Consider the following 17,761-nt stretch of genomic DNA (forward strand, 5'->3'; position numbering starts at 1 on the left):
GTTTTGTTCAGTTTTTGTGATGCTATTTCTTATCTGATAATTTAAGAGTAAATCCCAGTTGAGTGATGTTGCCACATTATGTCTTCAAAAGGGCATAAAGTCAATACACATGCTTCAGTAATATCTGGTTGTTTTTCCCTGACGTTTCCAGTTGGCAATTTGAAATTATGGCTTCAGCTGCACTTTAAATATGTGATGATAGCATGTGTTTCTAATAAGGGCCAGCACCATTTTGTTCAGATGCTGTGAATGGTTGTCACTCATGTATGACAAATGCACCTTCATCCGCTTCTTTGATGGCCTCCGAAAAACCATACCCTCAAATCAGGACGATGAAATTAGCTGCTGTGTAAATTGTGTGTCTGAGTGGTTCATTATCTAATCACCGTCAGAACCACAGTGATAAAGTAGATTGAAGCAGGGAAGGGGTTTGCCAGATGATTTTAGGCCGTTTTCTAAATCCTGTTTCCCTTGGAAACCCTAAACAATGTGGTTCAGAACTTGAAAATTCTTTGTCTAGAACTTCCTATGTATATTTTATATACAAAACCTGTGGCTAGTGATAGTGTTACAATGACTCTTACAATGATCTTTCATTCTTCAAACCATCATTAAATGTTTTAATCACTACAAAGGTATTTTCAATTGGGCTACCATGTTCACTGCTGATAGCTAAGACAGTTTAATATAAAATGGCCCCAATTTTCAGGAAAGTGCTTAAATCCATCCTCATTCAGGAAAGCACTTGAGCATGTGTATAAACTTAAGTGCTCAAGTGCTTTTCTGAATTGAGCCTGATATAACTACAGTTCTGAACGTGTCCCTGTACAGCTTGAAATAATGGGGTAACCACATTAAGATGACCGCTAAGAACGCAAAGTACTATAGTGTTGTAAATGAACGTATTAAATATAGTGCAGAATATTGTAGACAATGGTTCTGCACTGGGAGAGGTATGGACTATCTTCATCTTTGACTTTTTATATCCGATTATTACACTGTTAATGTTTATGTATTGTCTATTTTGACTTAATACTTAAATTAAGTGTTCTTTTGTTCTAGGATCATTTGAAAACGATGATATCACTCATGTTGAAGGAAGCGTGGACCCTGTTCGTGACATTGAAATAATACATGAAGAACTTAGACTTAAAGATGAGGAAATGATCATGCCAATTATAGACAAATTAGAAAAAGTAGCTGTGAGAGGAGGGGACAAGAAACTAAAACCTGAATATGTAAGTAAAAAGTGTGCAGTTAAATGTATCATTTCCTGTTCCAGTATATTTTAATTTGTGATCACACACTTTTTTTTTTTTTTAAACTAAGTATAATGTAAAATATAACCATTTATTTATATTTATTTATATAATTTATATAATTTTGATAATTATATGATATGATATATAAATAAATAAATAAATAAAAATTATCATTGCTGCAAGGCCTGTTGGGTGTTGGGTTAAAATAATTAAAATGAACTGCATTTTCTATTGATAACCTAGGTTACACCGAGGGAGTTAGATGCACTTCACTTAGAGTACTTTGACATAACTCAATCCAGTCTTGCTCAAAATGGGAGATAATATTGACCTTAGTGTAATATGGAAGCTCATCCCTGCATAGATAGATATCCCAGCTCCTGCCTCCCAGTGTGTATGACGCTACAAAGTCTCAATCTGCATCCAGATGGCCTGTCACATATAATAGGATAATACCATTCCCATTTAGAAATCAATAGTAGAGGGGTCTGTAACCTGGTCATACTTTACCATTGCAGAGCCCAGCACGTGATCTTCACAGATACACACCAAAGGGCCTAAAAAGTCCTCCAGAGTTTGAAACTGGGATTTGCTTCTGGTGAGAACACCCAAACCCAGTGTACAAATTCTGATGTTGTGCTATTCCCAGTTATTGGTGTCTTTCTTACTTTCCTTTGTTGCCACCCCTAGCATCACCTTTTTGCTTGGCTCCTCTTCATCTCATTTACAGAGGGGCCCATATTTTTGTTGTCCACAGCTCTTTGAGCATGCTAGCATGAACATGTGCAGAGCATTATGGGGAATGCCATATCATGTCCATCCTGTGCTGTGGAAGAAGTGCCATTTTGTAGCCCAGCATCTCCCACAATTCTGATACATAAAGACTATTCCACTCTTTTCTGCAGTTTCCAGAGGCAGTTCAAAGCTGTAGCACAATCTGTACTAGCCATACCTCTTTCTCCAGCCTGCTGCCAGATTTTCTGCTACCGTGACTGCAGTCAGTGGCAGTTCACTTTGCTTGTGACTTTTCAGAAGACCATGGTCTAGCTACAGCTGGATGGCACTGTTGCAAAGCAGGCCAAGAAGGCTTTAAAAAAAAAAAAATCTAAAAAGGGAAATAAAAGGTACCAAAAAAAGTCGTCTGACTCAGACACCTCTTCCTCTATTAAGGTTCGTGCTCTGAGCAGAACATGTTAAAAATGCATCACTGTTTTTCCCCCTGAGATGATGGAAATCATTTGCAAAAAGGCTGAATCTACAATCCACATCCAACCTTAACACGCACACCAGGACAAGACAAAAGCCACAATATCCTGGCTGGATGACCTTATGGCCATGAAGACCTGACTTCAGAAAATTTCCTTAGCAACAATCTTCATTGGCAGGTGCTTCAATGCATACAGTGTGATTATTTTTTTTTTTGGCCAGGGCCATGGCATCCAGCTCAGCAAGGCAGGTACCATGTGTGATTTCACCCCTGGAAGAGGTCAGTACTCACTCCACACAAATACTGTGCTCATCTAAACTCAGTTTCTCTACTCTTTGGAGAAAAACTAGACAAAATATTTGCAGAAAATTCTGCCAAACCCAAAATTAGTTTCTTCTCTCCTCTTTTTATCCAGTGCTCTAACGAGGGACTATAAACACAGCACCACACAGAAATGCTCCTTTTTCTCCATTTTCCTCACAAAAATACTAGAGGAAAGACCACAAGTATATCGTGGAAAACCCTGGAACTGGGGATCAGGTAGAAAATCCAGAGGTGGTTCTATTGCCTCTAAGAGCCTGCTTCGACAATGAACAAATGTGCCTTCTCCCAGTTGGGAATCTAGGAGGCAGAATTTCCAGTTTCTCAGAAGAATGGTCAATATTGATCACATCTAGAAAGGTAATGAGTTGCACATACTCCCTTGAGCTAAGAGCCCCATCCCATACTTTCTCCATTCAGTCCTCCATCTTGAGTAATCCTATCATATGTGAGCTCGATCTCCTGGACATAGGAGCAAGAGAAGGCGTTCCCTCAGAAGAAGGGTTCTTAGGTTTGTACTCCCTTTTGTTTATTGTCTAGAAATGTAGCAGCGGGCTGAGAGCTATCCTGGATCTAAAGCACTTCAATAAATGGATTCAATAAGTGAGATTTTGGATGGAGACCCTAGCTTTAATGGTAGCATACCTGTCCCAAGGAACTAGTAGATGCATATCTTTATAGTCCTTTATGACCATACCACCTCAGGCTGCTAAGATTTGCCAGGCTCACTACTAGCACCAAACGCTTCCATTCGGCCTCTTGTCGCCTCCCTCAGTATCTTCACCAAGATGCTGGTAACGATGCGGATGATAATAGCTAGACTCATGTCTCAGGGTATTCACTGGTATCCCTTCCTGGATGACATTTTGATCAGAGTTCCAACCCAAACTGCAGCATGCATTGCCACAGTCTGAAATCTGGATGTGCTTCAAGAGCATGGTTTTGTGACAAACACCAAGAAAAATTAAATTCTCTCCACAAGAATAACTCCCCTAGGAGTGGAAGTAGACACTTTCTGTGACAAAGGTCTACCCATCATTGGAAAGATTCCACAAGATCCAGAACCTGACAACTCTGTACACAAGGCTGACCAGTGTCTGCATCTGGGCCTCCTGGTTTTGTGTAAAGGAATCAACCAATGAGCAAGTCCTCATATTAGGTGTATCCAAGCCTCTCTCTTAAAAGTATGGAACCATTCACCAGAATGCATCCAAGATCAGGTACTGGTTCCATATCTGCTGCTGAAACCGTTAAGGTTGTGGCCAGTTCCAGAGAACATCCACAGGGGTCTTCCCATATGCCTTCCAGACATACAGATACTCAAAACCAATGCCAGCCTGATGGAATGGAGACTGACTCTGGGCACAAGAGAATGCAAGATACCTGGAACTCCAGAGCATAAACTTGTTGAACCAGAGATGTCAAGCTAGTGCTGCTTAGGTTCCAGAGCTTCTTAGAGGGTGACCACGTTGTGGTCCAATCAGACAACACGATCACTGTGGCGTATAGTACAGTGAAATATGTTAAGGGTTACTTAGGCACTTCTTGTATTTGTATGTATTAAGACTCTGAGAAGCATTTAAAAAACTCTCAGAGTAATTCTGATTTGAGATTTTAACAGTTAGCCTGTCCAGGGCTGTCTTCAAATAACTGGCCAACAATGAAGATGTATTCGGGGGTTGTCTACACAGTGCTAGAAAGGGGTGCAAGAGGGGTTTGATGTATAAAGTGAACTAATGTGCCATACTCTGACTGCCCTGTGTAGTCCCTGCTTGTGTGCTCTAAAAAGTTATCTAGTTTGCATTTAATGCAATTCTGTTACAAGACTACATTAATGGGAACTAGGTACCTTTTAGTGCATGCCAGCGGGATTTACATAGAATCATAGAAATGTAGAACTGAAGGGATCTCATTGGGTCATCCAGTTCAGTCCTCTGCACTGAGGCAGGACTCAGTGTTCTCTAGAATATCCCTGACAGGGATTGTTTGTCTAACCTCTGGTGGCAGAGATTCCATAATCTCCATAGGTAACTTCCTGGTGCTTAATTACCCTGACAATTAGGAAGTTTTCACTAACATCTAATCTGAATCTCCCTTGCTGCAATTTAAGCCCCATTACTTGTTGTTCTGTCCTTCGTGGATAAGAACAGTTTGTCCTTCGTGGATAAGAACAGTTTGTTCATCATATCTTATAACAGCCTTGTAAGTACTTGAAGTACTCAGTCTTCTCTTCTTCAGACTAAGCAACCCCAAGTTTTCTGTCTTTCCTCGTAGATCATGTTTTCTACACCTTTAAATGTATTTTTGTTGCTCTCCTCTGTCTCCAATTAGTCCACATCTTTCCTGAAGTGTGGTGCCCAAAACTGGACATAATACTCTAGTTGAGGCCTTATCAATGCTGAGTAGAGTGGAAAAATTACTCCTTGTGTCTTGCTTACAACACTCTTGCTAATACATCCCAGAATGATGTTTGCTTTTTTTGCAACAGTGTTATACTGTTGACTCATATTTAGTTTGTGATCCACTAAAACCACCAGATCTTTTTCTGCAGTACTCCTTCCTAGACAGTCATTTTCCATTTTATATTTGTGCAGTTGATTATTCTTTCCTAAGTGTAGTACTTTCATTTGTCTTTATTGAATTTCATCCTGTTTATTTCAGACCATTTCTACAATTTAAGATCATTTTGAATTCTAATCCTGTTCTGCAAAGCGCTTGCAACCCCTCTGAGTTGGTATCATCTCTATGCCATTAGCCAAATCATTTACAAAGATATTGAATAGGACCACATGCAGGACAAATCCTTCTGGGAACCCTTCCGATATGCCCTTCCAGCTTGACTGAACCATTGATAACTACTCTTGAATACGGTTTTCCAATCAGTTGGGCCCGCAGCTTATAGTAAGTTCATCTAGGCTATATTTCCCTAATTTGATTATGACAGTGTCATGTGAGACTGTATCAAAAGACTTTTTAAAGTTGAGACATGCTTTGCCCATATCCACAAGGCTTGTTTCCTTATCAAAGAAGGATGTTTTGGTTGGTTTGACATGATTTGTTCTTGACAAATCCATGTTGACTGTTACTTACAATCTTATTATCTTCTAATTCAGCAGTTCTCAACCTTTTTTTCCCCTGAGTACCACTCGGGTCAGGTACAGTCAGGTCAAGTACCTGACCCAAGTACCACTTGGGGAAAAAAGGGGGGGGCGGACTTTCGGCAGCGACGAGGTTTCGCGGCGGCGGTGTGGGGACTTTCAGCGGCGGTGGGTTACATGGGGGGAGCAATGCCCTCTGCCGAAACCCTTCCGCCGTTTGCCCCTTTTCGGCGGCAGGGTTTCCCGGGGGTGGGTGGATGGGCACTTCCGGCAGCGGATTCGGCGGCGCGGTACAGCTCACATACCACCCAGCCTTCTGTGAAGTACCACAGGTGGTACACGTACCACTGGTTGAGAATCGCTGTTCTAATTGATTGTTTGATTGTGTTCTATTATTTAGCTGCACCAAAATTAAACTGACTGGTCTAGAATTACTTGGGTTGTCCTTATTATCCTTTTTATAGGTAGGTAGTTTTCCAGTTCTTTGGGATCTCTCCTGTTCTCCACGAGTTCTCAGGAATAATTGCTATTCGGTCAGATCTCTACAGCCAGTTCCTTAAATATTCTAGGAGGTATTTCATCAGGTCTTGCCAACTTGAAGACATTTAACTTCTCTAAGGAAAATCTACACTTAAAACACTGAACTGGTGCAGCTGCTGCTGTGCTGCTATAGTGCTTAATATAGTGCTGTGCTGCTATAGTGCTCTAATTTTCTCCCTGTATGCTTGTGCTGGGTTTTTATATTCATCCTTCGTAATTTGACGTAGTTTCCACTTTGTGCATAACACTCTTTTGAGTTTCAGGTAGTTGATGATCTCCTAGTTAAGCCAGAGTGGTCTTTTACCATACTTCTTATCTTTCTTATGTATTGGGATAGTTTGCTGTTGTGTCTTTAAATGCCTCTTTAAAAAAACTGCCAGTTCTCCTGAACTCTTTACCCGCTTAGGCTTGCTTCCCATGAGATCTTACCTACTAGTTCTCTGAGTTTGTTAGTCTCCCTTCTTGGATTATGTGGGACAGTTAAAGTGCAACACATTACAGCGCTTTACAAATCACCTTTCTAGTATGTCTTCCCAGCGACATATAGATGAGCCCTCAGTTTATCATCTTCGTTGTTGGGGGAGAACCTGGAATTAAACTGCTTACTAAGCAAATCAAGTTGCTGTACTTCAGTTTTAAGACTTGGCTTTTTTTTAAAATAAAGGGTGTGAATTTAATGCTTAGAAAAGGTGTTTGATTGTCTGCTCTGGATACAGAAAAGCTCTGTTTATTCATACAACAGATTCATTGCAGTTTGCAGTATTGCAAACTTCTCCCGTACTATAGTGCCAAGGTCACCTTAAAGGGCCAGTCTCTATATTCATTTAATCCTTGGTGTTTCTGCTGAGACTGCCAATAAGAGTGGAAAATAAATTTTGAGTGGTAGTGGTTCTGTGATGTATACACTTGTCCACTAGAATGTGATCACCAATTCAGTTTGTGTAGGCTACTGATAAACAATTTCCACTAGATTTGAGCTGCCAATTTAAAGTTGAAAGGACCCTTAACCAATCTCCTTAGCCATCTTTCTTTAAAATAAAATTAATACTTCATATGAAACACAACTTCAAGTGCTTGCTCATGTCCATTCCATTACAGGTGTGTGCACGCCTCCGTACACGGCTACCGGAACTTTTTTCCCCTTAGCAGATCCTGTAGGGCCGGCTCCAGTGTCCCCTGGAGCCCCGCGCACATGCTGTGGTATGTGAGGAGCTACCGGCCCTACGCCTCCTCAGTTCCTTCTTTCCACCTGTGACAGTTACTGGAACTGCCTGCGCTTGCACAGCAAGTGTGTAATTCCCTGTGTTTTGAACTTTAAGCAAGGATTTTTTGTATTAGTTAGCTTAAAAACTTGTTAGTGGTAGTTAGAGACTTTGAGATAGTCTAGCTGAGACTTTACAGAGAGCAGGTATGCTCCAGTCTCATGGCTTCAAGCCATGTGCTTCCAGCGGGAAGGCTTTCCTGTTAAGTGACCCCCCCACTGCCTGAAGCGTGAGGGGGAAGCCTTCATAAGGAGAACGGATCTGCAAGGCTTTCAGACCAAAATCCACCTGAAAACCTTGCTCACGGAGCCCCCGACTGGCTCCAAACCAACCTACTTTGCTGCACTACCCAGCATGCCGTCACTGCAGAGGGCACCATTGACACTGACCCGACTCGGCACTGCGAAGAGATGGGATCAGCGCTCAGAGCATGGATACTTCCCCGCACTGGCTAAGTGTGCAGTGTGGAGCACCAATCCGTACCGAGGTCAGATCAAGGAGACCTGCTGCCTGAGCCAGCATCTCCAGCCAGGGAGCCTCCCCTGAGGGAAGTGGGGGAGCCCTCTGCACCTACCGGTACCATCGACTTCAGAGGCCATTGGGAGGCAAGAGCCTTGTTGGCTTTGCATACGCCACCGCCACCCATACCTCCATGAGAGAGAAGGGGCTGGCGTTGCAGGGGAAGCCCGCATTGGGACCCCTGAATGGCTCAGGAGATCCCCAGCATGGGGAGGAAGATCTCCTGCAGACCGGTTTCCTAGGGTAGAGCAGGAACACTCCTCTAGAAGTTATTCCAGGTAGTGGTTGCCGGACCGACCTGCATCAAGGTGGAGAGCAAAGTCGCACGCCTGACACCGGTCTTGACCCCCCAGCACTGGATGAGGTCCATCTCACCATTCCCACTCTCTGGCAGCAAAGAGTTCGGCCACAATAACATGGTGCTGATCCCAGTCACTGGAGACAGTCACGGTACCAAGGAATTTGCCGGGCGGTGCCAAACCCGGTTGCTGGAGACAGACTCGGCACCGAGGAGTTTGCCCCCCGTGCTGAGGCTGCACAGAACCTGGTGCCAAAGTTTGACAGTGCCTTGGTGTCCCTTGGAGAGGTAGTCATTGGGGGAGCCATCACCAACGAAAGGTGCCAGAACCCCAGATGCAGGTAGCCCCAGATGGCCTCAGAGACAATGGTCATGGAGGCCTATGGGATTTCTCGGGGGATGGGACTACAGTCCTTCAACCCCTCAGGGATGCAGTCAGTGCCTTGGGTACAGGAAAAGGGGCCACGATTTGCCCTTGGATAACGACTCGGCCCCACGGGCAGGAACTCCTGTGGGGACCACCTGTCAATGGGAAGAGGGACTGCAGCCCGCCAATTCCCCCCCTCTCCTCCCTGTTGGATGAAGCATGCTCCTGGGCCCTGGTTGATTCTAGGGCACACTGGGGACTGCTCAAGAGGTGGCCTCCACCATGGGGCTGGAGGTGAAGGAGCTAAAGTGGCATCAGACTGTCCCTTTAACGTGCTAATAAGGGCCTCTACAGTGTGGGTAGCCCTCCCAGTCTACAAAGGAGTGCTCAAGATAGTGAGGGCCTCGTGGCAACCCCCTCCTCCATAGCCGATACCTAAATGAGCTGAGAAAGGTATTACACCCCAGGGAGTTTGAATACTTGTTCACCACCCCGCCCCAGGTCCCTGGTGGTGGTTGCCGCCAACCACAGGAATAGGCAAGGCAGCCAGGCGCTACTCCAGAGAACAAGGGCGATTGTAAACCAGACTTGTTTGAAGAAAAATTTTATTCAGCAGCACTACCAGCAAGTAGAAGGTGAGCCCTTGGGGGACTCAGTGAGTCACTTTGCTGAGGCTCTGCCCGGCAGCAGGCGCTCAACTTGTTTATCATTGCAGAGGGGAGGGTACCACGGGAGCTAGAGCAGCACTCCAGGCATCCTCAGTTGCAGCTGATTTGGTGGGCAGAGCCATACCCCCTGCCATCAGCATGCTCAGATGTTAGTGGTGGCAATACTGGGCTGTCCCAAAAGGTACCAGCACCCCTTCTGGGGCCCTCCCTTGGTTGAGTCAGCCTTGTCTTCTGTTCAGATGGATGTGAAGCTGCATGGTTTGAAGGACTCTAAGACCACACTCTGTTCCCTGGGCCGTTACATGCCACAGATCTTTAGGTGTCAGCCAGGTCCCCAAGGACAGCAGCAGCAGCAGAGGTGTCAGCCACGGCCATCTCGTGACCTGCGGGCAATGGGACAGGGTCAGGGGTCTAGGAGACACCATCCACCCTGAGTGGCTCATTAAGCCCTCAGTAAGAGTCATGTTGGCGATAGGGCAGTTGGAAAAGACCCTTTCTGATGGCACATGCAAGGGCAGTGCCCTAGCCTCTACCCTCGTTCCGGTTCGCGTGGGCCAGAACGCCTTCGGATCACTGGGTCCTTGATATGGTTCGGTGGGCTAGGCCCTCCCCAGTCGTCTCCACTCCCTCCCCCCATAACACCTCCCCCTTCCTCCATCTCAGTGGCAATTCCACATCCAAGAGGTTGAGGCCGCCTCAGCCTGGAGCAGTGGGAAAGGTCCCTCAGAGCACGGCGGAAGAGGTCTTACTCGAGGTACTTCCTTATTCCCTAGGAAAAAGGGGTTTTGAGGAAGGTGTCAGACCTACATCGTCTCACAAATACCGCAAGGGACGCAAGTCTCGCGTGGTCTCCCCAGCTCCAGTATTGGATACAGGAGCCTGGTATGCCACTCTGGATGTTAGGGGTGCATAACTTCAATGTGTCCTTCACCTTGTAGTGGTTGACACCTTCTAATGCTGATGGCTTTACCCTGTGGCCTGTTCTTGGCCCCAAGGGTGTTTACCGAAGGTCTGGCAGTGGTAGCTGCACACTTGAGGCGAAAGGGGTGCAGGACTTGCACAAGGCAGGTCCAGGTCCCAAATCCAGAGCAGTGTGAGCCAGTCAGGTGCCACTTGTGGCTGGTGTGTCCTGCTGGTAAACAAAGTTCACAGTAACTCAGGTACAAACTATGGAGTGCATAGGCGTGACCAGTTACTTCCCGGGCCAGGCCTTCATGCTGTGAGACAGCGTCCCTCAAGATGGCCCACCTGCACAAATGCCCGACGACAACAGCCAAACGTGGCCAACAGCTGGTAGGTCACAGGGTGGCCTGCACCTATGTGGTGAGACTAGCGAGCCTGACGCTTAGGTCGCTTTAGTCACGGCTAGCCTTGATGTACAGTCCGAGCAGGTAACTTTTACACCGGGAGGCTACGGTTCCCCCCTCTCCCCTCACCAAAAAAACCAAACCAAAACAAACAAACAAAAAAACCACCCATCAGCAAGCTCTAGCTTCCCTAGACTGGTGGATGACTCCTCAGGAGGTGTGAAGGGACATTCAGTTCGTGGAGCTGGCTCCCTCAGTTACCCTGATGTCAGACCCTTTGGGCAGAGGGTGAAGTGCTGTATCAGCACTGACCTTGGCTCACAAGGCGTCTGGCCAAGGAAGGAGAGGTGTTGGCACACCAATGTAAAGATCCACAAAACGCCCGCAGGGCTTGCGGAATGTTCCTCCGCTTATCGAGGGCAGGGTAGCATAAATGCTGACAGACAGCACAGCGTCCATGTACTACATCAACAGGCGGGGGAAGACCATTCGTCAGCCTCATGAAGGGAAGCTATCCGTCCTTAGGACCTGGCGGCGATCACCTCCCAGAGGTGATGAACGACAATGCAGACTCCGTCAAGGGGTCGTCCTCCCTCATCACCATGGGTCACTGCGCCCACAAAGGGCATCTATGACCATCTGGAGCGGGGGGTTTCCACAAAGGAAATCTGTCCGTATCAGACTGGAACACGAGGTGTCCACAGTACTGCTCTCTCCATGGTCAAGGGATGGGAGTGATCGCCAGTGCCGAATGTATGTAGCGGTCATACAGCTTCATATTCACTTTCCTGCCTTTCCCCTCCTGCATACAGTCCTGCTAAAGACGAGGAAGGGTTAAACAGATACCATCTCGATTGCTCCAGCCTGGCCATGCTAGCACGGTTCAGCATACTGCTGGACTTCTTGATTGCCTGCATCGGGAGCCTCCGAGACAGCACGATCCCAGGATCACGGTCACCTGCGGTGCCCAGACCTGGACCCTCGACACCTCAGGGAGTGATGGAGCAGTGGCCGAGAGATGATGAGCGAGCTGCTCAGAGCAAGTCCAGTGAGTTCTGCTGGGTAGCAGGAAGCCCTCCACGTAGGTCGTGTATCGGGTTAAGTGGAAGCGGCTGTTGTCTGCCAGGCGGAGTCCCGGGGCATTCCGCCTAGCCTCTCGCCAGTGCAGGTGATCCGGGAAATGTTTGCCACAGTTAAAGCTTCAGGAACTGGCTGCGGCCTCCCTGAAGGCCCACGTAGCAGCCATATCAGCCTTCCATCAGTCACTGGAAGGGGGAATGTGGTCCCCTCATCAGATGTCGGTTAGGTTCCTGAGGGAGGCGGGAGGCTCTAGCCGAATGTCTGCGACCTGGTGCCTCCCTGGAATCTCGACCTCATCCTTTCATGGCCAACGGGCCTCCCCCTCGGAACTGGTGGCGGCATGCCTCTACCCCTGTCTTCTGGGAAGGTGGCCTTCCTAGGGGTATTTACCTCAGCAAGGAAGGTCTCCAGGGCTCTGAGCCCTCCCCCAATACTGTATTCTATAAAGATAAGGTTCAGTTGAGGCCACACCAGGCCTTCCAGCCTAAGGTGGTTTCCCAGTTTCATAGTGACCAACATATATTCTCCCTAGGTTTTCCCTGAGCCACAAGGTTCGGAGGAGAAGAGAAGGCGGCACTCGTTAAATGTGAGGGGCCCTGGCTTCTACATAGGTGTACGAAGCCGTTCTGGAGAGCGATACAGCTCTTCGTTGCAGCGGCCGACCGGATGAAAGTTTCACCGGTCTCCGCCCGGCACACTTTCCTTGTGAATAACTTCCTGCATCAAGTTTGATTATGATCAGGTGACGGTGCTGCTTCCAGGTGCCACCGCAGCTCATTCAGCAGCGCTCAAGCTCCATCTACAGCCTTCCTAGCGGAAGTGCCAGGGCAGGGCATCTGCAGAGCAGCTGCCAGGCTGGCGGTACATAACCTTCACGTCTCACCTCTGTCCAACGGGCGCAGGAAGATGCGGACTTCAGCAGAGCTGTGCTGCAGGCAGCTCACCTCTAACTCCGGCCCACCTCCAAGGTACTGCTTGTTAGTCACCTATAGTGGAATGGACGTGAGCAAGCACTCGAAGAAGAAAACATGGCTACTTACCAGTAACTGATGTTCTTCGAGATGTGTTTGCTCATGTCCATTCCACAACCCGTCCCCGCTGCCGGAGTTGGTGGAAAGAAGGGACTGAAGGGGTGTAGGGCCGGCAGTGCCTCAGATACCACGGCATGTGCGCGGGGCTCCAGGGGGCGCCGGAGCCAGCCCTACGGGATCTGGTAAGGGGGGAAATGTTCCGGTAGCTGTGTACGGAGGCGTGCACACACCTATAGTGGAATGGATATGAGCAACACATCTCAAAGAACATCAGTTGCTGGTAAGTAACCTTGTTTTTTAAAATAAAGAAATGAAACTAATTGGAACTTTAAAAACAAAATTGAAGATACTTTACGTTTAGTAGCATAAGAACAATGTAGTACATATTTAAATTAGAATATAATGTCTTGATGTTTTTGCGTACTGGCTTGTGAATAAGTAACTGACACTTTGAATGTGGTCATAGGGTAAAAGTGCGGTTATCAGCAAATAGGGACCATCTACCAATCCAAATGTTTATAATGTTTCCAGTGGCTTTAGAAAACACTTTTCGTCCACTCTTTGATTTATTTATTTTAGTTGTAGTAAAGTACCTATCCAAAAGATTTCACATGATTAAAATATGCTATCCTTATAATGTGGTAAGTGGTTTACAAATGGCAGCACAAAATGATGAATAGGTACTTGCCTTTATCTGTTTACCACATAAACTTGATCAAAATAGGATGAAGAATACACACGGCTCTATAGTCTGATAAATAGGATGTTGCTGATCTTTAAGGACAAGTACTCTTCATAGCTGTTGTTGCTATATCAGGTCTTGTCCTGTCTGTGACTTACCTAGCCAGTTAAGAATTGTCAGACGCTTCAACTGTGTCTATTTCCCAGTTGTGGATATATAAAATGTTGCATCTTAATTTTTATAAAGTGCTTTCTTCTTATTTGTGAGCTCAATTCCTCCCACTCAACACCAGGGAAGAATGTGGGAAAGGGAAGGGAAAGTCTTGGACATATTTTTATACAGAAAAGTATATATTTTGTACAGAAAAGTAGCTTTTCTGTTGTAATGAGTAACTTAAGCAGTAAGTTAATAAGCTTCAAGAAAATATTTATATTGTTGATGCATGTAATTATGCCTAAAGCCTTTAGTGGACTCTTTACTGTGCTTAATGTGGTATTGGGAGGAAATTAAAATTCTTTCTAAGGAGAGTTTTGAATGCACCAAAAATATTCTTGACAGATGTGGTGGTGTTAAGGCCTAGGGCATATTACATATTGTGACTTCTTTTGATATTACCAGTCCCCATAGAGAAATTAGTGCCTGAATTCCTGTGTCAAAAGGTAAGCTTGTTTTATGATGGTGATATCTCACTTAATAGCTCAGTGGAGTTTTAAAGTTTTGCAAGGAATCTCTGTAAGAAAGTGAGAAGCAGATTTGTTCAGAAGAAAAAGGTAGTGTTCCTTTTAAGTGAAATTTGGCTATCTAAAGTTCAAGGAACATGAGTCTGCCACAGGTATTCATCCTTGAAGTACACCTTTCCCCGTTCATATCATTTGTGTTTGCTTTTGTTTTGAAAGTTCACAAACATAGCTGATTCCTGTAACTGAAATCCCCCGGGACTTGCAAGGCTAATCTACAGTAGAGAATTTTGGGGTTGTTAACGTAAGTCACCTGGGATGTTTGTAAAATGCTTCATGTCTGCACACAACAGTTCCTGTGATGTTTCACAAACACTATCAGTGTTGTTACATTCTCTAGCTCTGAGTAAATCTTAAAACAGATACTGCATGCTTCAGTACAGTTTATTAGGCTAAGAGAGAAAAATAAGATGATACACCTATACTGGTTCAGTTACTCCTCTTGTTGCATTCTCCAAATGCTCTTGCTCACCTTTCAGTAATGGCACTGAACACTGTTTCTGCCACACGTCTGCTCCTTTTCAATCTAGTTGGTACAGTTCAACCTTGTCTCCTTCTCATTGTAATTTTTAAAAAAGAGCTTTTCTCATTTGTGAGCTCAGTTCTCCTCCCACTCAACACAGAGAGGGAGGGAAAGGGAAGAGAAAGTCTTGTACATACTTTATTAACATACCTCTTGGCAGTAGCTTTTCTGTTGTAATGAGTAACTTAAGCAGTAAGTTACATCTCATTAAATACATAGCATGTTCTATTAAATTTGTTATTTTTAATATTAGCCTTTTTTCAAACACTTGTAAAGTTTCTTAACAATAAATACAATGAGAGTCCTGTAGCACCTTAAAGAGTAACAAATTTCTGCAGGCATACACTTTCGTGGGCTGCAACCCACTTCGTTAGATGCATCCCACAAAAGCTTTTGCCTGCAGAAATTTGTTACTCTTTAAGGTGCTACAGGACTCTCGTTGTTTTTGCTGTATACAGACTAACACGGCTACCCTTCTGGAACTTTTAAAAATAAATGTTTTATAAGACATATTTTTATTAAATAGTTTTATAATAAACTTTTACTTTTTACTTTTGTTTTACTTTTTTTAAACCAGTGGGTCTTTACTGTCTAAAAACCAAATGCAATACAGAAATGAGGGAGTAGTGCCTGTAACTGAATGAAAAGTTCCATAAGCACAGCCATGATTGGAAGGATGTTTACCCAGTGAACTAATTGATCTTAACTAGGATGACTAGTGTGGATACATTGAACCATTTCAGAAGTAAACAATTCAGTAACCACTTAACTGAACCAACTAACCTTGAAACAGTGCAGTCTTCTATCAGGATTTGAAAAGGTTACATAGATTTTTTTTTTTTTAAACATTTTTTTAAAGGCTGGAAGGGACCATTATGATGATCTAGTCTGATATCCTCTATAATACAGGCCATATGACTTCCATGAATTACTTCCTGCTTCAAGTTCAATAGCTGAAGTTAAACTAGAGCATATATTCTAGAACAAAATCCAATCTTGATTTAAAGATTTCTGGTTATGAAGAATCCATCATATCCCTTAGTAAATTGTTCAGTGCTTAATCACTTTCACTAATAAAAATGTGCACCTTATTTCTTGTCTGAATGTGTCTAACTTCAATTTCCAGCCACTGGCTATTGTTCCATCTTTGTCTGCTAGATTAAAGAGCTGTCTGTTATCTAATTTCCATTAGATATATGTGTATATGTTTGTAGACATTGATCAAGTTACCCCTTATCCTTCTCATTTGAAAAGATTTAGCTCCTTGAGTCTTTCATGATAAGGCATGTTTTACAATGACTTAATCATTCTTGTGGCTCTTCTCTGACCCCTCTCCAATTTATCAACATCTTTCTTGAACTGTGGACACAAGAACTGGACTCAGTATTCCAGTAATGGTCACACCAATGGCAAATGGTAATTTAACCTCCCCAGTCTGTTTTGATATTCCCCTCTGTATACATACAAAGACTGCATTAGTCCTTTTTAGTTGAGCTCATGTTCAGCTGATTATTCTTAGTGACCCTCAAATCTTAATCAGTCACTGCTTCCCAGGATAAAGTCCCCCATCTTGTAAGTATGACATACATTCTTTATTCCTAGATGTAAAAGTACATTGTTTTCTTATGCCAAGATTACCAAATAATCCAGATAGCTCTGTATCAGTGACCTGTCCTCTTTTTTTATTTACCATTTTTCCAATCTTTGTGTTATCTGCAAACTTTATCAGTAATGATTCTGTTTTCTTCCAGGTCATTGATGAAAATGCTACATAGCATAGGTCCAAGAACCAGTCTCTTTCATAGAATCATAGAGTTGGAAGGGACCTCAGGAGGTCATCCAGTCCAACCCCCTGCTCAAAGCAGGACTAACCTCAGCTATATCATCCCAGCGAGGGTTTGGTCAAGCCGCAGCTTAAAAACCTCTAAAGATGGAGATTCCACTACCTCTCTAGGTAACCCATTCCAGTGCTTCACCACCCTCCTCATGAAAAACTTTTTTCTAATGTCCAACCTAGATCTCCCCCACTGCAATTTGAGACAGTTGCTCCTTGTTCTGTCATCTGCCACCATTGAGAACAGCCTAGCTCCATCCTCCCTGGAACCCCCTTTCAGGTAGTTAAAGGCTGCTATCAAATCTACCCTCATTCTTCTCTTCTGCAGACTAAACAAGCCTAGTTCCCTCAGCCTCTCCTCATAAGTCTTGTGCTCCAGTTCCCTAATCATTTTTGTTGCCCTCCGCTGAACTCTCTCCAACTTGTCCACATCCTTTTTGTAGTGGGAGGCCCAAAACTGGACACACTACTCCAAATGCGGCCTCACCAATGCCGAATAGAGGGGAATAATCACTTCCCTTGATCTCCTGGCAATGCTCCTACTAATGCAGCCCAATATGCTATTAGCCTTCTTGGCAACCATGGCGCACTGCTGACTCATATCCAGCTTCTTATCCACTGTAACCCCCAGGTCCTTTTCTGCAGAACTGCTGCCTAGCTCATCGGTCCCCAGTCTGTAGCTGTGTATGGGATTCTTCTGTCCAAAGTGCAGGATTCTGCACTTGTCCTTGTTGAACCTCATCAGATTTATTTTGGCCCAATCCTCCAGTTTTTTTAGGTCCTTCTGTATCTTATCCCTATCTTCCAGGGTATCTACCACTCCCCGTAGCTTAGTGTCATCTGCAAACTTGCTGAGGGTGCAATCTACCCTATCCTCTAGATCATTAATGAAGATGTTGAATAAAACCGACCCCTGAGGCACTCTGCTTGTGACCGGCTGCCAGCTAGACATGGAGCCATTGATCACTACTCGTTGAGCCCTATGCTTTAGCCAGTTCTCTATCCATTTTATAGTCCATTCATCC

At 44.8% G+C, this 17,761-nt stretch overlaps 1 protein-coding gene across 1 annotated transcript in view; it reads left to right on the top strand.

Moving 5' to 3' along the window:
- OLA1 (Obg like ATPase 1) overlaps window positions 1–17,761 on the top strand; it is a 177,476-nt gene that overhangs the window by 88,727 nt on the left and 70,988 nt on the right. The window contains exon 5 of the mRNA XM_067549225.1: window positions 1,063–1,238. Within this exon, the coding sequence (XP_067405326.1) occupies window positions 1,063–1,238 (176 nt within the window). The remainder of the gene's footprint in view (window positions 1–1,062; window positions 1,239–17,761) is intronic.

This window comes from Emydura macquarii, unplaced genomic scaffold (genome assembly GCF_026122565.2).
Source record: "Emydura macquarii macquarii isolate MOO-44397 ecotype Brisbane River unplaced genomic scaffold, CSIRO-AGI_Emac_v2 contig_1253, whole genome shotgun sequence".
Lineage (NCBI taxonomy): Eukaryota > Metazoa > Chordata > Testudines > Chelidae > Emydura > Emydura macquarii.